We start from the raw sequence: 23,567 nt of genomic DNA on the forward strand, positions 1-23,567 counted from the left end.
AATACTCAAACGGGAGAAATGACATAATTTAAGGTAAAACAGATTTTTGAATACAGGAAGGATGCGGCTTCTTAAAACAGCAGTAAAACGTGTAAAATTGAACCTAATGTTGAAGAGCAGAAGAGAAAATGCAGGCTGGCACCACCTAGAAGCCTGGACTCTTTCATTTAATATCCATGTTCTACGTGCTAGAGAAAAGAATGTCATGACTCCCTTTTTTTGATGATGGCTAATTATGTCATTCTTTTAGTCTGAGCCACACTGGACCTATTTATCCCAACTCTCACAGTTTCCTTCTATGGGAAACTAAAGAATAAGGATTTATAAATCCAAGAATAAGGATTAAAAGGACATGGAAATCAAACTTATTAAAACTCTATCAGTGTGCCAGATAATTACATTACGAAACCTCATTTGATCATCTTACCATATATGATTATGAGGATTAGGTAGTATTATGGGATAGGATCAGTTCGAAACTGTTTGAGATTACTTGGACAATCAAGTCCAAGTAATCTCAATTTCACACACAATTTCAATTTCACCACAATTTCAACAGTATGTGGCTAGCGTGTTGTGATATTAAAATCTGACTGTCTTCAGAATCTATCTTCTTTCTGATTTGTGGATAACCAGTCAAAGGAAACATTTTGGGACCCACCTTGCTGTTAGTATTAAGCTGCCATTAGGTGCTGTGTTTAATTTTACAAATGGTCCACCTCCACTAGAAAAGAATGGCATGGATGAGTTTCCAGTCCTAGAGAAAAACATACAGATGACACAAAAACATGAACAAAAACCATAAACTAAATTTATAGTATAAATGCTGTGAACATTGAAATAAATTATGAAATTCCAGAGTAACATTTTAACATTAAACATCAAATACTTTGATATCTAAACAATGGTACAAATCAGTAGGAGTTATCCATAATGACAAAATGTAATTTTATTTTTTGCCCCTAGTTCTTGTTTGTCTGCTCATACATACTATTTATCAGGGTTAAAATCAGTGCATACATCATCATATGAATTTTTTTTTTTTTTATGACCACACTTGCAGCATATGGAAGTTCCTGGGCCAGTGATTGAATCCGAGACACAGGTGCAATCTATGCTACAGCTGCAGCAACACTGGATCCTTTAACCCATTGTGCCTGGCTAGGCATGGAACCCATGGCTCCACAGTGACCCGAGCCACTGCAGTTGGAGCCTTAACCCATTGTGCCATAGTGGGAACTCCTCATCTGATTTTTTGACTCTTCTGTGTTGTCCAATAATTCCCATAATGATCAATTATAATGACAACACAGAATTGCCACCCCACAACTTATTAAACTTTTTTCTGAGTGTAATTCATCTTTTAAAAAATGCACTTTGCCAAAGAACAACCTAGAAGAAGGAGATCTTCAAAGTTTACCTTTTCAAATGTTGCTTTGTTCTTGATATTTCATTCAATTCAAAGCCTCACTGCCCCAATTTAAAGCCAGAAGCTATGTTATTGCTCTAAACAAGGGAGTATGTACCCTGGACCTCCAAGTGTCAACTGATGAGCCACAGTGGGGTAGAGAAAGAGAGACCTCCACATGACAAAAGATAAAAGTCGCTGGTCTTTCTTATTCCTGAAAATGTGTTAAATCCATTCTCTCAACTGTGAGTCTTCATTGAAAATTTCTTTTGATTATCGTCTCTTTCCTAGGCATAACCTGAAACTTTTAGCTTCTCATTTTCTTTTTCCTGCCTTTTATTTGTTCCAGATTTTAATCTTCATATAAAATAATGCCTTTAGGTTGAAAACATCCTGATTCCTGCCATGTCCTCCTTGCTGGAAGGGCGATGGTATGGTTCCTATCTTTTGGAGTATCACAAAGGACCCACCCACTCCCTCTTCAAAAGAAGGTCCACAGTCTTCCCAGACTATAGTTAACGCTGACCCTTTTCTGTATGTGGATTAGAGGAAATTTCCAAGGAACACTCATGGCTGTTATGATCAGAAAGTTGAGGGTATTTTCTCTCTTCTTCAGGCAAGACAACACCTTAAAGAAACTGAAAGTGGAGTTCCCGTTGTGGCTCAGTGGTTAACTGATACGACTAGGAACAGTGAGGTTGCAGGTTTGATCCCTGGCCTTGCTCAGTGGGTTAAGGATCCGGCATTGCCATGAGCTTTGGTGTTTGTCGCAGAGGGGGCTCGGATCCTGTGTTGCTGTGGCTCTGGTGTAGGCCCGTGGCTACAGCTCTGATTAGACCCGTAGCCTGGAAACATCCATATGCCGCAAAAGCGGCCCTAGAAAAGGCAAAAAAATGACAAAAAAAAAAAAAAAAAAAAAAAAAAAAAAGAAACTGAAAGTGTCTGGTAACTTTCACACACTGAACAGAGATCTGGAACAATGGAGCCTGTACTTGAACATCCCAGAATTTAGCATCTTGCACTTTCATTTTATAAACAGATAAAAGTAACTCAAGCCCACAAATCAATGACCATTCCTTCAATGAAATCTGAAATGCGAGTTCCCACTGTGACTCAGTGTGATAAGAACCTGACACAGCATCCATGAGTATGTGGGTTTGATCACTGGCCTTACTCAGTGGGTGAAGGATCTGGCATTGCTGCAAGATGGGTGTAGGTTGCAGATGTGGCTTGGATCTGGTGTTGCCACAGCTGTGGTATAGGACTGCAGCTGCAGCTCCAGTTTGAACCCTAGCCCGGAAACTTCCATATGCTGTAGGTATGGCCATTAAAAAAAATAAATCTGAAATGGATTTACGAAGGGAAAACGAGTATGGCTACTATTATTGTTAAAGATTAAGCTATTCCAACTGCATGGGAAGAATTGTTTAAGTACTTACATAAAATGTATTTGTTATAGCTCAGAAAACAAAACAAGCATAAAGACACCCAAATAAAGTAAAAACACTAATTTGAAAACATAGTTGAAAACCAATGTTCATTGCAGCATTATTCAACAGCCAAGATATGGAAGCAACCTAGGTGTCCATCAGCAGATAAATGGATAAAGATGTCAATGTACAACTAGATACATAGATATATATGAAATACCACTCAGCCATAAACAAGAACAAAATCTTGCCATTTGTAACAAAATGGATAGACCTAGAGGGTATTATGCTAAGTGAAATAAGTCAAGGAAAAAGACAAATGCTGGGTGTTTTCACTTATACATGGAATCTCAAAAAACAAAATAAGGAGCAAAAATAATAAAACAGAAACAGACTCACAGGTATAGAGAACAAAGAAATGACAGAGGGAAAGGAAGGGATGGATGGAGGGGTGAAACAGGTGAGAGATTAAGAGGTACAACCTGTCTGTTAATCTGTCTAATAAAGTGAATTTAATTCTTAGCCAGCCAGAAGAATCTGTCGAAGGGTAGAGGAAATTTTTTTCCTCCCCAGCAGTGTGTAATTTATAAAAATATTGAATAATTATGCTGTACACCTGCAACTAATAGAATATTGTACATTAACTACACTTTGATTAAAAAAAAAAAAAAAACTCAAAGGGTAGCAGAGGGTGTAGAAGGTCAGGGATACCCTAGATCAGGAAGGACTTTACCACGAAGGAATCTTTTGGCTAAGGACCTATGCATTTAGGGAAGACAGGATATGAATCAAAATTGATTTCAGAAGACTTTGACTTTTACCACGGGTGCAGCTTCTGGTATAATTTATCAACACTAGCCCTGACTTAAGACTATCAAGGACTCCTATCCAACTTGAAAAGGTTCTAGTTGTGTTGATCTTGCCTGCAGGCTCCAGAAGCAGCACTGAAATTAAATGGTTAGTGCACTTCTTTGCTGCGAGGCAAGAGTTGGTAAATCCTAGTTACCTCCAGTCACCCTTTCCGATGTCTGTCTTCTTTTATTGCTTTGGGTCATGTTCTCTGTATTCTTACTGTGCCAAATACCTATGTGTGTTAGATGTTTTTCCAGGTAGTTATCCATGTTCCTGACTCTCCATGATGGAGGATTTCCACTAGTGTTGCCCAGACAAGCACCATTAGCCTTAACAGGGGCTAGTTGCAAATTTCCCAGCCCTATTCCAGATCCATCCACCATTCAGAAGACTCAAGAGTGGGGTCCAGGGCTGATCCCTGTTACAAGCCCTTCAGGTGTTTCTGACACCTGCTAGTCAGTGAACCACTCTCACAGCCAAATAAATTCTTGCTCAGGGGTCCGCTCTTAGGCTTCCAAAGTGACATCCAGTCATCTGATAAGCAATCTATTTATGGTACTGATAAAGCTAAATCCTATGTCAGGCCCTACAAAAGGGAGACTACAAATCATGGCCTGGCCCACATCACAAATCTAAACCTAAGTCAGCCTACACTATAGGAATGGCTTCCCTGTCAAAGTCTCAAAGATGTCAGTTGCAATCCTCCAACAAAAGTTCAGTTCGCTTACCTGTTAGCCTTCTAAGGCAACCCCTGACCGTCTAGCCAAGAGTACCCTCCCCCCTCCTTGCTGCTTCTAATGCTCTAGAACACTCACTCTCGCCCCCGATTCTGCAGGAACAGTGCTCCAGGGCTTGTGAGGCGCTGTCCTCCCTCAAGTCCTGGATTGTTTTTGTGTGAATAAAGGATACCGAACTCATCATTAAATTGTCTCAGTTTTGTCATTTGACAGCACTCATGACTACATGGGGCAACATCTAGAGGAGTAATTCATTAATATGTCCAGTTGTGAATTTAAGACTTCCATCATCTCTAGCTGTTTTCAGTCTGTTGCTTAGCCGTCTTTTTAAGACAGATCCTGAGGGGAGGCATTCATTTCCTTGGAAATTCAAAAGAAAAGTTCAGACAAATAAAATTAAAAAAAAATATATTGAGAAGTTTTTTTTATAAATCAGTTTTTAATCTAGTATCAGTTTTTATTACATGCCTACCACAGGCATAGTGCTATGATGGGATAGGCAGTTAAATTTTTAACAAAAGCCTGTTCTAGGAGACAGGAAGACTAGAAGCAAAGCTTTAAGAATAAAAAATATTTGGTAAATGCTAAATATTCTACCCTGGGGTTCTCAAGGGCTGTTCATAGTGATGTTTTTCACCATCTAGCTGAACAAAAATTGAGATTATGTATGCACGTGGTAAAAAAGACACATATATAGCTTATGACCTAAGATTGTTCTCTACACTTGTGGCCTCAAACTGTACATGAGAAAAGACCACAGTTAATAGTGAAGATAGATTCAGAATAACTGGCTAAAATATTCTTTTGGGAAAAACTTCTAAAGTAATCACATAATTGAGTTTTTTTTTGTTAGTGTAAATTTTTTTTTTTTTTTTTTTTTTTAGGGCCACACCTGCAGCATATGGACGTTCCCAGGCTAGGGGTCTAATTGGAGCTACAGCTGCCAGCCTGTGCCACAGCCACAGCAATGTAGGATCTGAGCCACATCTGTGACCTACACCACAGCTCATGGCAATGCCGGATCCTTAACCCACTGAGCAAGGCCAGGGATCAAACCTGCAGCCTAATGGTTCCTAGTCAGATTCATTTCCACTTGCACCAATAGGAGTTCCCCTATTGTAAATATTGATAGCATCAACCTCCATAGAGATCATCAGCTCATAATAAACATTTCCAGTTGTTAGGGTTGGATATGAAAATCTGGTTTTGTGACAGATACCTGCATTTCAAATCCTGCCAAACTGAACTCACCTTTTCAGACTGAACACAATTGCTTCCAGCATGTATTCACAGTAAACAGAACATAAGCGACAGAAGGAGTTAATGACAAATTGTTTAAGAAATGATGGAGGCAATGAAGATATATTTCAACTGTTCTTGCCAAAATAAAAGGTTGGCAACCATAGGTCAAGTCAATTGAACTGTTGAGATTATGGTATTTTCACTTGTGTATTCAAAGCATGCAAGGGAGTCACTCCCTGCCTCAGTTTCCTTTTCCCGCAAGAGAACAAGTTGTTCATTTTTAGAGAGTATTCCGTCAAGATTCTGACTGGAGTTTGCAATTTTTTAAATCCTGAAAGTGTTCCAGCTGTGCAGATTTAGATAACTTCAAACACATTTGCATAGCTGTTTGAAATCTTCAGTTTGGTATCACATTAAAATACCCCATTATAGCATCACCTTGATGCTACGCTAATGCCTCCTGCCTATTTCTAAGCCTCTATTACCATTTTTATAGGTTATACACCCTCAAAGGGCTCCCCTGGTTTAGGGGTACCTTATTCTATGTGAGAAAAGAAGCATCCAAATGCAACCCACCATTATTTTTGAGGTCATATATAGAGTATAAAAATATACTCAGGAATTCTAGAGAGAAAGGCTATCCCAAGGCGTCTTGCACAGTATTAAATCCTCCTCTCTTCTTAGGTCCTGCTTAAGTTTCCTCAGTTTTGTCTCGCTCCTCGCACTGTATGTGCTCTGATAAGAATTCCACCCTGAAGCAGGAGCTTAGGTAGGGATGTTTTAAGGTTTTTGACACACTAAAGCTGCAAAGAATAATAACAAATGTTGCAAATGCTGCAGCCAGGCACTGTAGCTCATTTCACACCTTTAAAGGTTTAAGTAATGAATGGAGCCAGCTAGGATTAGTCTGAAAAGGGTTTTGGAGAAAGATGGGTCTTCCATTTCATACTGGAGAGAAAGAAAGGGATTGCTTTGGCAGGACAGAATGTGGGAGAGAATTTTAATAGGCATGGGACTGGTCAATGAAAGGGGTTTGAGGCAAAGGATGGCAAAACATTCCACTAGGAGAGTCAAAACATGTGGGCAGTTCCGTAAACACCATGACTGAACGGGATGGGACGCATTTCAGCCACAATTGCTTACTCACTTACCACACTGGGAGCAAGACAACCAGAACTCATCTGGCACTATGATACCTCTTATCAGACAGGTAAGCTTAATTTTAAGTTTTCTCGCCTCAACTCAAAAGTTTGTGACACATGGGAAAAAAAAGTGCCGATTAAAAAAAATCATCCTCACCACATCAATTTTCCCCTTTGCGCAAGCTACTGTATTAAGAGCAAGAATGAAATTGATGGGGTCAGTCCGGTAGTTGTACTTGGTTATCCTAAAGATATAATGGTATTAGAAAGCAAACAAACTCCTGGCATCTACCAACATATGGCTGAGAGAAGTGATACTTCGATTGTCAGAGATAAGATCTCTGTGGACAGTATCTTGGATAAAATGATCTTAATCCCTTGAAGTTTATCCTGGACTCATTTGTAACATTATTTTATCAATCATTGGAGTTTGTTTATTTTTAAATTAGAGGCATATGAGATACACCTCCAAGTTTACTGTAAAGTTTTTCTCAATGCATGTGTGTATATATATATATGTATATGTCTATATTGATACTTTTACATTATATAAAGTCATACATGCAAAATTTCCTCTAGAACTTAGCATCAGAAGAAATCTGTCTTCCCTATGGAACTGGTATTATTTATCTTAATAAATATCTTAGTAAATATCTTAATAATAAATAATAAATTTATCATAATTAAAGTTAGGCATTTTTTAATGTTTTCCTTTTTGCATGGGTTTCCAAGAATCTCCAACACAAATATTAATGATGATGCTGACCTTGTATGTTTTATCAATTTGCCTCCTTATTTCTTTGGATTTTATTTGCATCTACTATTCTATTAGTCTTACTGCATATACTCTGTTATAAATCATCTCAGTTTCTTTTGAAAAGAGAGTAAAGAAGAGAGAATGACAAGAAATAAGGGAGGGAAAAAAGGAGAGGAATAAAGACGTGAGAAAGAAGAAAAAATAAAAAGTAAAAGAGAAAGAGGAAGGTAGAATTATAGGAAAAGAGGAAGAGAGTATGTTATGCCACTGGATTTTGCCAATTTTATTCAAAATTATCCTTGAGCTCATGCAATGTATAGCATTATTTACAGGTTGGTTGGAAATAATTTTTAAAAGGGAAGTAGAATCAACAAGAAACATTTTGTTATTAACCCAGGAAGTCGAAGTTTCTCCTATCCTTATCTGCTTCTGTATTTAGGATACAGAAGCTTCTCTTCCCCTCCCCAAACAACAAGATTTAGGGAATGGTGAAGGATATTTCAGTTGGAGGAAAACCATAGTCTCTTGTTTTTAATGTAACAAAATTTAAGTGAAAAAAAAAAAACAAAAACAAAAACAAAAAACCTCCCACAAAACCCCAAATCTGTAACTGATTTTTATAAACAGCTCTGTTGCAGAAAACATTTTGGTAGATGATTCACAATGTACCAAAAAAGGTTTTCTTAACCCTTTATGTGAAAAATTACATTCTCAGTAATTTCCTTGCCACAAGAATCTTTCTGGACTATAAAATAACCCTTAGAGTGTAAATCAAAATAAGAATTAAAGTCAAAGAGATTTACCCCTAAATTGTATTAATACAGATAAGAGCCATTTCACATAAAAGAGCTCCTTAATTCCCAACGTCTTCAAATACTCAGTGGGAAAAATTAGGAATGATTAAGAAGAAGTTCATACTTTTGTAATTGTGTGTATTTTACTTTATGCACTTAAGAATGTGAACTTAAGAAGCCAGGGAGTTCTCATCGTGGCTCAGCAGAAACGAATCTGACTAGCATCCATGCACACGCAGGTCTGATCCCTGTCCTAGCTCAGTGGGTTAAGGATCAGCATTGCCTGTGAGCTGTGGTGTGGGCCGGCATTTTTTGACCCCTAGCCTGGGAATCTTCATATGCTGCAGGCATGGCCCTAAAAAGATTAAAAAAAAAAAAAAGAAAAAAAAAAGGGGGGGGTGTGGTTGGTAAGTTTCACCAAATGGCCGAAAGCATCCATGACACACAAGAGAAGTTTAAGGACACCTGCCCTAAATCATGGTTCTCAAACTTCACCGAGTTTAAGGATCACCTGGAGGGTCCTGCTCTAGACTTTGGGATGAATGGGTCTGAGGTGAGGTCCCACATCATGTATCTCTGTACCCACACCCCAGGTGTTGCAGATGCTGCTCATTTGGTTCTAAAATCACACACAGGAACCACTGAGCTATACCACTGTGCATCCAAATGTCTGGGACCACAACTAAGCCATTCTAGCTTCAGGTTAGGGCGCTGATGATCTAGCTCTTGGATTTCAGGTCTGTGCTATTCTTGTTTTCACTCCCTTGCTCACAGCAGATGTAATTACCTAGTCCACTGTGTTTTCCTCACCCCTGTTAGATAATAAGCCTGTTCAAGTCTAGTCTTAGGAAGTCATACCATTGCTATCATTTACTATTGATTATTTTCTCTTCCCTTATTGTTAATGAATGCATTTCCAATTCTAAATCAGCAAATCAGAGTTATAAGTTGTAATCCAGGCAAATGGTGAGCTTTTTAGCTTGGTCAGTTAAACCAAATTAAAATTTCTTTTCACCAGCTTGCTCATAGCTCCCCCTACCCACCCATGTATGGCCTAACCATCCCACCCTAGGAACATAGCTAGGAATAAAATTAAAATTTCCTTTAGTGTTGAACTTGTAAATTTAAAATAACAGAAAATACTATTTATTTTAATTGAAAATGACTCATACTTTGGAAAGTAAAGAACGTTTCTTCTATAATTTCTATAACCACTGGGAATTGAAAATGGAAATGGCACTGGCTTGTCACTCTCCTGCATTTGAGGACTTACATTTTTTTAAAATTATTTTTTTATACCAAGTTAGCAAATAAAAAAAAATAATTTCAAGTTGAAGACAGCAGTTACAGTTTTTCTACTAATTTCTCTATCTAATCTTTGTTATTGCTTTGTGTTAAGGCTTTTCCTACACAGTGGAAAATTTAGGGGCACTTCCAGAAAATAGGCACAAGAACAGAGCATTATTTGTCCACCAATTTCTTAACCTAATATGAAGCCCAGGTTCTTTTTTCAGTTTTCCAGGAAAATTGGTGCTAAATTTTAAATATAAAGTTGTTGTGGTGCTTATACAGGAAATCATTATGCTCTAATTATTTGGAAGGCTAATTAAACAAAATTTTACCCCTCACCCCTCCAACATTCTCAAAACACCTCTGAAATGGAAGAACAGTGAAATAATTCCACTTATTTTGGATTTCAGAATGAGAGGCTCAACTTGGTGATTTCTGACATTTCAGCTGGAGGTTTCTAGCCTAGGACTATCATGGGCTTGGAGAATTTTTTTTTTTAGCATTTTTTTTTTTTATTACTCAAATGAATTTATCACATCTGTAGTTGTATAATAATCATAACAATCTGATTTTACAGGATTTCTATCCCACAGCCCAAGCACATACCCCCACCCCCCAGACAGTTTGGGGCTTGAAGAATTAACACTAGCCCCTCCAAGGGCTGCCTCATGGAGATACAGATACACATGACTATTTTTAAGACATTAGTATTTCCTAAACTTTGTATATCTGTGCAGACCTGATGACTTCTCGCTTCCAATGCTTAGCAGGGCAAATCAACTGCATAGTTCATTTACTGGGTTAGTAACAGGCTAGTGTGCTTTCTTTGGAAAGAACATTTTAAAAATCACTACTCTAAGGTTTTTTGGCTTTTTTTTTTTTTTTTTTTAGCATTTATCCTTGTATCAGTATAAAATGTTTTCTTTCATACCTTGATCAGAGACATGAAAATGTTATTCAAAGTACTTTTTACTTATGCATGCTATCAATGGCAGGGAATGAAAATGTTTCATTTAAAAAAAGGGAAGGCTGATGAAATCTGCCTCATATGATATACTAGAATCTGTGGGGAATTGCATTTTGTATCCTATCTGCATAAATAATCTTGAGAGAGTACAGTGCCTCTTTAATAAATTGACTCCTAAATTACTTTCCACTGTACCGAACACATCATTTTAAACACGCTAGGTTTTCTTTTGTTACCAGGCACAGTCTAGACAACTTCTCATTAAGGCTATAACTTTCTTTCAATTATTAAAACACTATGGAGACTATTTAATAAGTGCAGGCTCAAAGATTAAAGTCTTTGCAGAGATTACCTGACTCATTTCTGAAGAAAACAAGTGTCTGACCTTCATCAAAAATATTTATCCAAGGTGGTGGGATGTATTACTTGCTTTATACACAGTAAAAAAAATCTAGTTCTTTGTCCCTATCACCATCTGGAAGGGCTGTGATTCATAAGAAATGAGGTCAGTGAACTAGAGAGTAAAATCTGGCCGGGGGGAAAAATGTGTAAATAGATAGTGTACAGTGGTGTGGAATTGGCTGTCATCCACACAGTTCAGGCCATTTTCTAGGAAGCTTCCCCTGACATGCCCAAATTAAGTATAGGTTCTCCTATAGCACATTGTATTTATCATGTTATATTGCAATTATCTATTTATGTGTCTATCTCCACCACAGAAGCATTTAAAGCAAAAACTGTATCTTATTCATCCAAAGGCCAGGCACAGTATCGTTGCTCATGCTTAGATATCTGATCAGAGACAAATCAAAACAGTGTATTTATATTAGCAACTGCTAAAAAGTAATATAGATACATGTCTCCTTTCCAATACATTTTCTCATACAACAGAAGGAATCAGCATTTTGCTATCACCCAACATATCTTATTCAAATGTATTAAAAATATTTCTGCCAAAGGTGGTAATCACTTTGATCACCGTAAATGATTTTTCTTAACCCCAACATATCCTTGAGGAAACACTATAGTTAAGATTCATAAACCACAATGGAAAGAACGCCTATGTTTCTAATCATAGAATGATGCTTACTTAGAAAGGTGATGAATTGGAACACAAGGTACTGTGAGGCAAAAGCCCAATTGTCCATACAGGGCATTTGACTTCATCAATTGTGGACACAAGGTCAAGTGACTAATCACCTATGCCTATCCTTTACTCAGTTCCTGAGTCTATAAAATAGCTCCTCAGCATACTGGCAAGTTTAGTAGTGGAATCAAATGACTTCCTAGGGACTCATCTGGATGAACTCGCTATTGAACTAAAATCAACACTGGAGTTCCCATTGCGGCTCAGCAGTTTATGAATCCAACTAGAATCTAATAAGGATATGGGTTCAATCCTTGGCCTTGCTCAGTGGGTTAAGGACCTAGCATTGTCATGAGCTGTGGTGGAGGTTGCAGACGTGGCTTGGATCCTACATTGTTTTGTTTGTGGTGTAGGCCAGCAGCTGCAGCTCTGATTCAACCCCTAGAACTGGGAACTTCCCTATGCCACAGGTATGTCCCTGAAAAGCAAAAAATTAAAAAAAAAATAAAATCGACATTAAAGTAGGGACCTAGAATCAGTGCCATGTATCCAGTGCTTTACTTGAGTGAGGATAAACAACTGTCCATTTCAATGTTTTGCAGATTCTTCATCAAAAAAGCCATTATTCCCCCTCACCTACACTCCTCCAAGACTACATCTCAAACCCTCCCATGTTGAAATGGTTTTTATTAGAACACAAACTATAATGTATAATAAAAGGGATAAATATATACAAAGTGAAGGAGGTTTCCTGATAATGCACATAAACCAAATTGATGATTATTTACATAGCGGAAGATAAAACTCACATCCTCCCTTTCAACTTGATAGTAATTGCTCATGAGGCTGACATGACTTGGATGGACTTGGAGCTGGGGTGTTTCCATTCTGAATGAATAGCAGTTCAAGGGGCAAAGGGAGTTGAAAGCACTCAATCTAACTGCATGAAGCATTTCTGACATTCTGGCTGGGATATCAACACATTTTCCTGTTGTAAAATATCTGGATGTGGTGCTTATGCACTGTCTTGGCATTAGTAATCAACAAAACACTTGAAGTCTCCTAGAAACTAAACAGCTATTATGGGCTACATCAGGACCTAACCATTGTACTGTTATTTCTAGTGGAAAATATATTTTGGGTTAAAAAATAAACATTTTGGAATAAATTTTAAAAAATGGTGTATAGCATGAAGACTCTGCTCTATGAATTATTAGTCAGAACGAAGTGCCCCTTGGAGCTCCTGCTGTGGTGCAGTGGGATTGGTGGTGTCTCTGGACCACTGGGACACAGGTTCAATTCCTGTCCCTACACAGTAGGTTAAGGATGGGGGATTGCCACAGATGTGGGTGCAGGTTGCAACTGTGGCTTGGATTTGATCTCTCATCTAGGAACTGCATATGCTGTGGGGTGGCAGAAAAAGAAAGAGGGAGGGAGGAAGAAAGGAAAGAAAGGTGGGTCCCTTATAAGGAAAACTATCAATTACATTTGAGTTTAAAAGAAACTATTGAAAAAGCTTCAAAATGCTGGAGGTATGTGTGAATATGGGCTTAAAATTATTATCCTTTGTAACTTTATGCAATCTTTTAAAAGAAATTAGAAAATCATTCACCAATATAAGACAGAAAGGGAATTATAGCAATTTATAACTGGCAAATATATACTTTCGGCATACATTTAGTTAGCTAGATATATTTATATTTACAAATGCATTTATATAATAACTTATTGCTTCAACAAATGCTTATTTAACACATATATTTTGAGACAAGAATGAGTCTAGATATTACTAATGCAATAATGGAAAAAATAGACATAGTTCTTACATTTACAGGCTTCATAGTTTAATACGACAGGCCAACCTGGTAAATAATATAAGTGATAAATAACCATAGGTGACCCAATGTGGTTGAATCTCCCAAATTACAAATACCACAGGATCAGAAGGGTGAATTAGAGTTGAAAGATTATTTAATTTAAAAGAAGCAAATCATTACCATTTTTCACCTCATCACTTTTGAGACTGATAGGAAGGTAAAAAATGAATATGGTGAACTTACATACTTGATGTATAAGTTAATTTGATATATGTTATTTGATGTAAAATTTAATATTATGATATTAAACTGGGAGGAATAATACATTTTTGTGAGTCATTAATGTGAAATGATCACTTGAATTAAATCTTGCAATTTTGCATAATCTTTCTCATGATATACTGCTACAGATTTTCTAAAGAACTATTATAAATGTCACAAAGATACAGCAAAAGTATGTTCTCTGCCTTACCCTTGTGATTATGTATAATATAGCATAAAATGGAATATTTCCTTTTCTTAAAAATGATAATCTATAGAAAATATTTAATTACATGAGAAATGTTCATGCAAAAGTAGGCTATAAAACAGAGCCTAATAATAGTATTTTGTATGACTTTATAATATTTCTTTATACTTATATTTATGAAACATGTATAAAAAGGCTATTAACTGTGGTTATTTTTGGAGAACAAGATCAAGCAAGATATTTACTTTCTTCCTTTTGATCATGGGTATTTTCTAAATTCATAACTTCCATAAATATTATATTTCTTAATAAACCCATCTTGAAAGCCATAGAAAATCTTAAGAATCATTTAAAAGAGAGCTGAGTTGAATTACTTACCCTAGTCCCAGCAGCTGACACACATCATCTGAAGTCTGGGTGGTCCAGTTCTCAGCACAAGCTGTGTGCCATATGCTCTGGATTCTGAACTGCACCAAACCACTGTTGTTTGCCGTGCCATTTAAAAATCGCACTAAAGAGATTAAATCAGATCCAGGGTAATTTTGACCTAAGTTGATAAAACTAAATGATGGACTCTAAACTAAACATGCAATGTTCTTAACATTTACAGTTCAGAGACTGATTGTATGTAATCTTTCTTAGGAGTATACTGGAAGTCTTAAGTTGAGAAAGATTAATTTGTTGGACCTATTTTTGTTCTTTCCTATCACAGTAAAAATGGAAAGGGCAGAGCTATGCAAGTTCACTGCACATCAATATAGCAAATAAACAGAAAATAAAGCTCTTTTGAAGAGCATATCTTATAAACTTAGTCTCTAAAAGAAGGAAAACTCAAGTTCAAGAATAACTTGAGGCATTTTTTCCCCCTACTTCTTTCTCCAGAAACTATTTTCTGTGGGCTATTTGGTTTATATTTTTTGCTATTTGGTTACTATCATCTTCCCTTCCATCTTACAACCATTTCGGATAGAGTTTAAGGCCATTGGTGGGTAGGCTGGAGTGGGCCAACCAAAGATAGTCTATCTAACAGATATAATGTCACCATAGTTTTACTCCCAAACACCATTTTGCAATACTGTAAGTGAATGTTACCGTTTACATGTTCTTTCCTGTTGTAAACAGAGTAAAAGCATTGACTTTAGAATTAGATAGATGTAGGCTGAAAACACATCTCTAGCCCTTACTAGGAGTATCATCTTCGGCAGCCATGTAACTTCTCCAAGCCTCAACTTTCTCAGGAATAAAATAGAGTTAATTCTACTTATGTTAAGATCATTTTAGAGCACTTAGTTACAGGGCATGGCACATCATAAACAGCATTAAACATTTTCTTTGAAATCAAAGGAGGACAGAGGACAAAACCATTACTCATAAATTTATAGATATCTACAGTGGGTCTGGACAAAAAACTCAAGGCAGGAGGAAGAGCAGATTCTTTGAGGAATCAACAATGCAAAGGGCCAAGTCTAATAAGAAAGTCAGTTATAAATGAGCTTGAAGGTGCCTCTGCCTGCAGGAAATGTATAGAGTATTACAGTTAATAGGGTTGCTAGTGTGCCTGGTGTGTCTGGGAAGTTGTCTCTCTATAGCACTTTAAACTTTTTACTTGAAGATGGTAAAGATGTCCTAAGGTTATTAAATGTAGTCAAATTTAAACAAATAGAAATGAGGGTTACATATTAAATTTTATTCTAACAAGAATATAAATAGGGATTCTAAAATTACCAGGAAAACAAGAGCCAAAATTTGTCCTAAAAATATAGTCATAATCTTCCTTTTACATTTCTAAGATTCAAATGTAGAGGTGAAATTGATTAAAAAATACTTACCTAAAACCAATGATCATCATTTTGTATTTTTAATGTATTGAGGTTAGAAATCAGTTGTGTGAGAATGCCTTTTCATGTTGGTCTTTTCTCATCTATTTAAATATAACCAGTAATCTATACTTTAATAAAATTTTTCTTTGGTATTAAAAAAAAAAGTATTTTCCTAAAAATAAAACATACCGCAATGTGCTTCATCTGAACCATCCTTACAGTGTGAAAAACCATCACAGAGATTTACCAGCAGGACACATTCTCCATTCTCACACTGAAAATTGTCTTCCTTGCAGGGCTCTATGGGGAAAAATACATATTGTATAGGATAAAGAAATGACAGCCAGACAATTCTGGAGTACCCATCCCAATTCTGCATCTTTAAACATCCATTCTTTGCCACAGTGCATGGTGAAGCTGGCTTTGATATTGAATACCATAACACAATTGCTCAGAATTCTTCTTCAATAGTCCTGTCAAAGCAAGAGATGTGTTTTGAGAAGTATATGAATAAAACCTTAAGTATCTCCTTTGCAGCGGAGGTTAGGGCAGTTCCAAAAGATGGCTGTGAGGTTTTGGATACCTTCTTCCCACAGCATCTCTGTGAGTCTCTCTTCAATAAATTCCTCCAACCCAAATGGACATACAAGGGACAACCACTGGAATGTTACACAAGCATAGGGAGAGCTCTTGGTTTTGCTATTCAAGTGACACCTCCAAAACTTTATTACACAGAAATGTGGAAATTGCCTTTTGATGGGATCAAAGTTAGACCACTGGAACCTGGGCTTAATTAAAGCATGGTCAGGTGGGAAAAAGTAGTCTAAAGAGAGGGAAACTGCAATCGTGGTCATTTGAAAGGAAATAGGGATGGAGCTCTGAATAAGAAAAGCTGGGTTGGAGTCCTGGGAATGTGCTTGGACATGAAGAAACAAAAGGAAAATGAAGAGGATGGACAAGGAAGGAACTGAGTAGATCTGGAGGTAGGTGGTGGTTGTTTCCAGAGTTTGAGTTGTGCAGAAAGAAGTTACTTGGGGAATTCCTTTCGTGGCTCAGTGGAAACAAATCTGACTAGCATCTATGAGGATGCAGGTTTGATCCCTGGCCTCGTTTATTGGGTTAAGGATCCTGCATTGCTGTGACTGTGGTGTAGGCCAACAGCCACAGTTCCAAGTCAACTTCTAGCCTGGAAACCTCCATATGCCATGGGTATGGGCCCTAAAAAATACAAAAAGAGACAAAAAATTAAAAAAACAAACAAACATTTACTTGAAATACTCGTTGTTTAAAAGTGAGTGAGGACTGTGTTTCCTGGAAATGTTTGCTTAATTTTAAAGAGTTTTTCCAGTGGGTGAGGCCTCACCTCACTGGAAGAGAGAGGTTTACCTCCCTCAGGGTGTTTCCTGATTGTGGCTTAGGAACTACATGCTGATACTGGAATCTCTGGTAGGGGCCACCTGGGATTCGGATCCCCTGAGAAGGGAAAGGATGATCCCTTGTGGAGAGGCTTAATGTTTTTTCTCCTACCTGGTGTATGGACCATCATAATGGAGAAGCAAAAGCATGTGAAAAAACAAGGAACAGGAAAGATTTAATTTAAAAGCTATTAGTGAATATTAATCACAAACTATTATACTGCTTTCAAGAAGACACAATTCAAGCCAAAATGGTTTCAAAAACAAAGGGTATGCATTTCCATAGAGACTGTCTCAATTTATAATGAATCATTTCTGTTGTTTTAGAATACGGGTTGTAGACCATAACCTGCAAGCATTGATAAATACTCTCACATTCTAAAGAAAGATACTAAATATAGCTATACTATGCTTACTAAAAAAAAAACAAAAAACTAGTCTAGCAACTATCAATTTCTATCTATCATTCCAGATATATAAAAGTATCTATCTATGAATTAGAGTTTTAGACATATATATGTATGTATATGTGTGTGTGTGTGTGTGTAATAGAGTTTTTCTTAAAAAAAAAAAAAAGACTAAATAGGGATCTTAGAGAAGAGTGTTTTCATGTAGAGGATGGGAGTAAGGTGCCCATACAGCAAACAAAGTGAGGGATGCCCAAAGGTGACCAATTCATACTGGGTTGCCTTGAAGAAGGGAGGCCGTCTCATTCCCCAGATGAAAATTTATTACACTGCATAGTCATAGGGCTGATGCTTATTATATGGGACTAGTGCAAGGGCTTTCAGATTTTTTTTCAACAGTGATCAAAATAGGAAATATATTTTAAACTATATTCTAGGGCACACCCTAATGTGTATGTATGTGTGTGTGTATGCAACTAAATTAAAATTATTTTTATTTTGTTCTATTCTTTCTATTCTATTCTCTCCCATCCATTACATTCCATCTAATTTCATTTTATTCCATTCCAGACATTCTGTTCCACAACAGGAATGCAGGCCCCAAACCAATAGGTTAATTTCATGATACACTTTATGAAAAATAACCAGACTAAACTGAAAAATAGTGAAAAAGCTTATGGGACATGGTGACTTTAGTTTCCTAAAGTTTTTGGGCACATAGCTATTTAAATAATATTAGTATCCACTTCCTGTGTAATGAATTTAGAAGCCAGATATTTGGCTTAAAATTTCTTTGGTGGCAGTTAGATCTAGGAGAGAGGGCAGCAGTAGAAACAACCTGCATTTTCTCCATATGTGGAACAGTGCGTGAATTTCCTTTTGGCCACATTGACACTGAGAAAATAATTGAGTGACATCTGCCTGTTAAGACAAGCTGGTTCCAGCACAAAGAAGTGTAGGAATAGAGCCTGGGGTGGGGATTAGGAGATAAGAGTCTTATAAAAGATCCTAAAGGTTAAGGTTAAGGGATGTCCTAGCCATGTCTACAATGCAGTGGTCCTGGGGCGAGGGAGAGGAATATACCAAAGGACACACAATTATATCCCACAAAGGAGTTAGCATTTGGCCAGGAGCCACTGTTAGCCAAAAGAAAACTATAGGGATGGTATATTCTTCTTATCTGTTTCTCTTCCAATACTTGGGAAGATGTAAGGGAAAGAAAGTAGAAAATACCTTAAAAAATATTTCCACCCTCTTCTGCCTTAAGTTTGGGCCAAGATTTGTGACTGAGATGGGAGATTTAAAAAAAGCTTTGAATTAGATATATTAAAGTTTTGATGCTGTATTTGACTACACATTTTAATACATAAAAATCAATCTTAATTACCCAGTTAAGAAAATTTCATACCCCCCCCCAAAAAAAACCTGGAAAATCGAAGGTAACAGCCTTAAATATCTCAGAGAAAAAAGAGATATTTGAAATAAAGTAGAGGAAAAATAAAGCTTTTTCAGTCCATTCTTTAAATTGAATATTCAGTTTACTAGCTGTAATATCCATGTGCCTTATTTATTCATCTTCATATGCCTAAGATTTGACATAATACCTGGCACAATGAAGGAAATCTGTAGATATTTGTTAAATGTTCTGTGAATTATGTTAAAATGGGTGTTATGCCTCAAAAATGAGTATAAACCTAAGTAATGAGTTGATACAACATAAAGAAATGTTAAAAAGTATTGTTTTAAGACATGCATTTCTAAATTAGGCAGTTGATTGGGTGAGGGTAACCCTATTGATATAAAAATTGATTCTATGAATTATTAAGTAAAATTTATTTGAATTTGAATGGTAGTTAAACATAAGCTCTGCAATCACATGAGCTTGGTTTGATCTGCTATTTGGTCATTATATTTTTATTTATTTTTGAACTTGGGCAAGTAAATGAATCTTTTGTAGACTCAATTTCTTTGACTATCAAATAAGAATACTACTTAATATTTCAGATATATCATGAAAGTAAATTTTAAAAAAATTAACAGTACTTAAATATACCAATATGAATACATTGAAAGAACAATAAATTTTATCCTTAACAGCAAAAATAACACTTAAAAATCAAAATTTTTGTTACTCCAACAACACATTAAAAAGGTCATATACCTCGACCATGTGGGACTTATCCCAAGTTCACAAGAATGGTTCAACATACACAAATCAAGTGATGTTATACACCATATTAACAGAAGAAAAGTCAAAAACCATATAATCATCTCAAAAGATTCAATAAAAGCATTTGTCAAAATCTAACATCCATTCATGATAAAAGCTCTTACCAAAGTGTGTATAGAGGGAACATAACTCAACATAATAAAAGCCATTTATGACAAACCCACAGCCAATATAATACTCAAAGGAGAAAAGCTGGAAGCCTTCCTGCTAAAATCTGGAACAAGACAAGGATGCCTACTCTCACCACTTCATTCAAAATAGAACTGGAAGTCCTAGCCACAACAATCAGAAAAAAAAAAAAAAAGAAATAAAAGGTATCCAAATTGGAAGAGAAGAGGCAAAATTGTCGCTATATATAGTATCATGCAGATATGATACTATATATAGAAAACCCTAAGGACTCCACACAAAAACTACTTGATCAGATAAATAAATTCAGCAAAGTAGCAGGATAAAAGATTAACATTCAGAAATCAGTTTCATTTCTATATACTAAAAATGAAATAATAGAAAAGGAATATAAAAATACAGTATCACTTAAAACCACAACTCCTAAAATAAAATACCCAGGAGTAAAACTGACTAACAAGGTGAAAGACTTATATGCCAAGAACTATAAAACATTAATCAAGGAAGTTAAAGATGATTCAAAGCAATGGAAAGATATCCCACACTCTTGGATTGGAAGAATTAATATTGTTAAAATGTCCATAGTACCCAAAGCAATCTACAGATTCAATGCAATCCCTATAAAATTACCCACATTTTTCAAAGAACTAGAATAATTCAAAAATTTACATAGAACCATAAAAGATCCAGAATTGCCAAAGCAACCCTGAGGACCAAAAACCAAGCAGGAGGCATAACTCTCCTAAGACTTCAGGCAATATTACAAAGCTACAGTAATCAAGACAGTGTAGTACTGATACAAAAACAGATATACAGACTAATGGAACAGAACAGAGAGCCCAGAAATAAACTCAGACACCAATGGTCAATTAATCTTTGGCAAAGGAGATAAGAACATAAAATGAGAAAAAAGTCTCTTCAGCAAGTGGTGCTGGGAAAACTGGTCAGCTGCATGTAAATCAATGAAACTAGAATACATGTTCAAACCATGCAAACCAAAAACAAAAATACCTCAAAATGGTTTAAATACTTAAACCTAAGACATGATGCCATAAAACTACTAGAAGAATACATAGGCAAAACATTCTCTGCCATAAACTATACAAATGTTTTCTTAGATCAGTCTCCCCAGGCAATAGAAATGAAAACAAAAATAAACCAAAGTGACCTAATTAAACTTACAAGCTTTTGCACAGCAAAGGAGACAATTAAAAAAAGCCTGTGGAATGGCAGAAAATATTTGCAAATGATGCAACCAACAAGGGCTTAACCCCGAAAATATACAAAAAATTCACAAACTCCACAACAACAGCAAAAATAACACAATCAGAAAATGGGCATAATACCTAAATAGTCAGCATTTCTCCAAAGAAGATATATGGATAGCCAGTAGGCATATGGAAAGATGCTCAACATTGCTAATTATTAGAGAAATGCAGATCAAAACTACAATGAGGTACCACCTCACACCAATCAGAATGGCTATTATTAATAAATATACAAATATTATAAATATAACAAATTCTAGAGACAGTGTAGAGAAAAGGGAACCCTCTTACACTGTTGGTGGGAATGTATCTGGTACAATCACAATGAAGAACTGTATGGAGGCTCTTTCAAAAACTAAATATAGAACTGTCATAGGATCCAGCAATCCAGTTTCTTGGCACATATCTGGAGAAAATTGTAACTCAAAAAGATATATGCACCCCATTCTTCATAGAAGCATTATTCACAATAGTCAAGAAATGGAAACCATCTAAATGTCCATGGACAGATGAATGGATTAAGAAGATGTGGAGATTAGGACAAGATGGCAGATTATAAGGTCTTAACCTCACCTTTTCTCATGAAAATTGCAAAATTACAACTAACTTCTAAACAACTATCAACAAAATAAACCAGAAACTTCCAAAAAACATATACTACGCCCAAAGACAGAGAAGCCATATTGAGACGGTAGGAGGAGCACTTTAGTGATATAAACAATCCCATTCCCACCAGGTGGGTGACCCACAGACTGGAAAATAACTATATAACAGAGACTCTCCCATAGGAGTGAGAGTTCTAAAACCCACGTTAGCTTCCCCAACCTGGGGATCTAGCATTGGGAGGAGGAGCCCCTGGAGCATTTGGCATCAAGAGCCAGCAGGACTTGTGAGAAGGACCTCCACAGGATTGGACGAAATAGAGAATCCATTCATGGACAGTGCATGCAGGGTTGCACTGGGCCCCAGAGCCAAGCAGGGGCTCCATAAGAATCTGGGTCAGATCTACTGCAGGTCTTTGAGGGCCCCTTGGGAAAGCAGTGGGTGGCTGCAGCTTGATGTGGGGGAAGAACACTGGAGGGAGAGGTCCCAAGAATTTTCATTGGCATGAGCTTCCCTGGAGGATGCCATTTTGGAAAATCCTGTCTATAAGAGACATACAAACTTCTAGGGACACATACAAACTGAAAGTGAGAGGATGGAAGAAGATTTTTCATGCAAAGGAAAAGAAAAGAAATCTGGACTAGCAATACTCATGTCGGACAAAATAAACTTTAAAATAAAGATGGTTACAGGAGACAAAGACAGATATTACATAATGATCAAAGGCTCAACCCAAGAAGATATAAAAATTGTAAATATATATGCACCTAACATAGGAGTACCTCAACATATAAGGCAACTGCTAACAGCCTTAAGGAGAAATTGACGATAACACAATAATGGGGGAATTTTAACGCTCAATTTACAGCAATGGACAGATCATCCAGACAGAAAATCAACAGGGAAACACAGGTCTTAAATGATGCATTAGACCAGATGGACTTAATGGATATTTAATAGAATATTCCATCCCAAAGCAGCAGGATACATATTCTTCTCAAGTGCACATGGAACATTCTCTAGGATAGATCACATTCTGGGTCACAAATTTAAGCCTCAGTAAATTTAAGAAAACTGAAATCATATCAAGCAACTTTTCTGACTACAACACTCCAAGACTAGAAATCAATAACAAAAAAAAAAATTCAAAACAACAAACATGTGGAGACTAAACAATATGCTACTAAACAACCAATGGATCACTGAAGAAATCAATGGGGGAAATTAAAAATGCCTAGAGAAAAATGACAATGAAGACACAAGGATCCAAAACCTATGGGATACAGCAGAAACAGTTCTAAGAGGGAAGTTTAGGGCATACAAGCCTACCTCAGGAAATAAGAAAAATCCTCAATAAACAAGCTAACCTTATACTTAAGCAACTAAAGAAAGAAGAACAAACAAAACCCAGAATTAGTAGCAGGAAAGAAATCATAAGGATAAGAACATATATAAGTGAAATAGAAATGAAGAAAGCAATAGAAAAGATCAATGAACTAAAAGCTGGTTCTTTGAAAAGATCGACAAAATTGATAAACTTTTAGGCAGACTCATCAACAAAAAAAGGGAGAGGATTCAAATTAATGAAATTAGAAATGGGAAAGGAGAAGTTACAACAGACATAACAGAAATATAAAGGATCATAAGACACTACTATAAGCAAATGTATGGCAATAAAATGGACAATGTAGAAGAACTGGAAA

General features: G+C 36.4%; 1 protein-coding gene across 3 annotated transcripts in view; it reads right to left on the reverse strand.

Annotated features, from left to right (window-relative positions):
- TMPRSS15 (transmembrane serine protease 15) overlaps positions 1–23,567 on the reverse strand; it is a 172,326-nt gene that overhangs the window by 35,695 nt on the left and 113,064 nt on the right. For all 3 annotated transcript variants that reach the window (XM_021068532.2, XM_084987059.1, NM_001001259.1), the window contains 3 exon segments: positions 16,002–16,112; positions 14,371–14,503; positions 662–757 (listed from right to left, as the gene is read on the reverse strand). In XM_021068532.2, coding sequence (XP_020924191.2) covers positions 662–757; positions 14,371–14,503; positions 16,002–16,112 — 340 coding nt within the window.

The sequence above is a fragment of the Sus scrofa genome, chromosome 13, assembly GCF_054392235.1.
Source record: "Sus scrofa isolate SSC_HxYL_T2T_F1_AM1 chromosome 13, Sscrofa_HxYL_maternal_Yorkshire_Landrace_v2.0, whole genome shotgun sequence".
Classification (NCBI taxonomy): Eukaryota; Metazoa; Chordata; class Mammalia; order Artiodactyla; family Suidae; genus Sus; species Sus scrofa.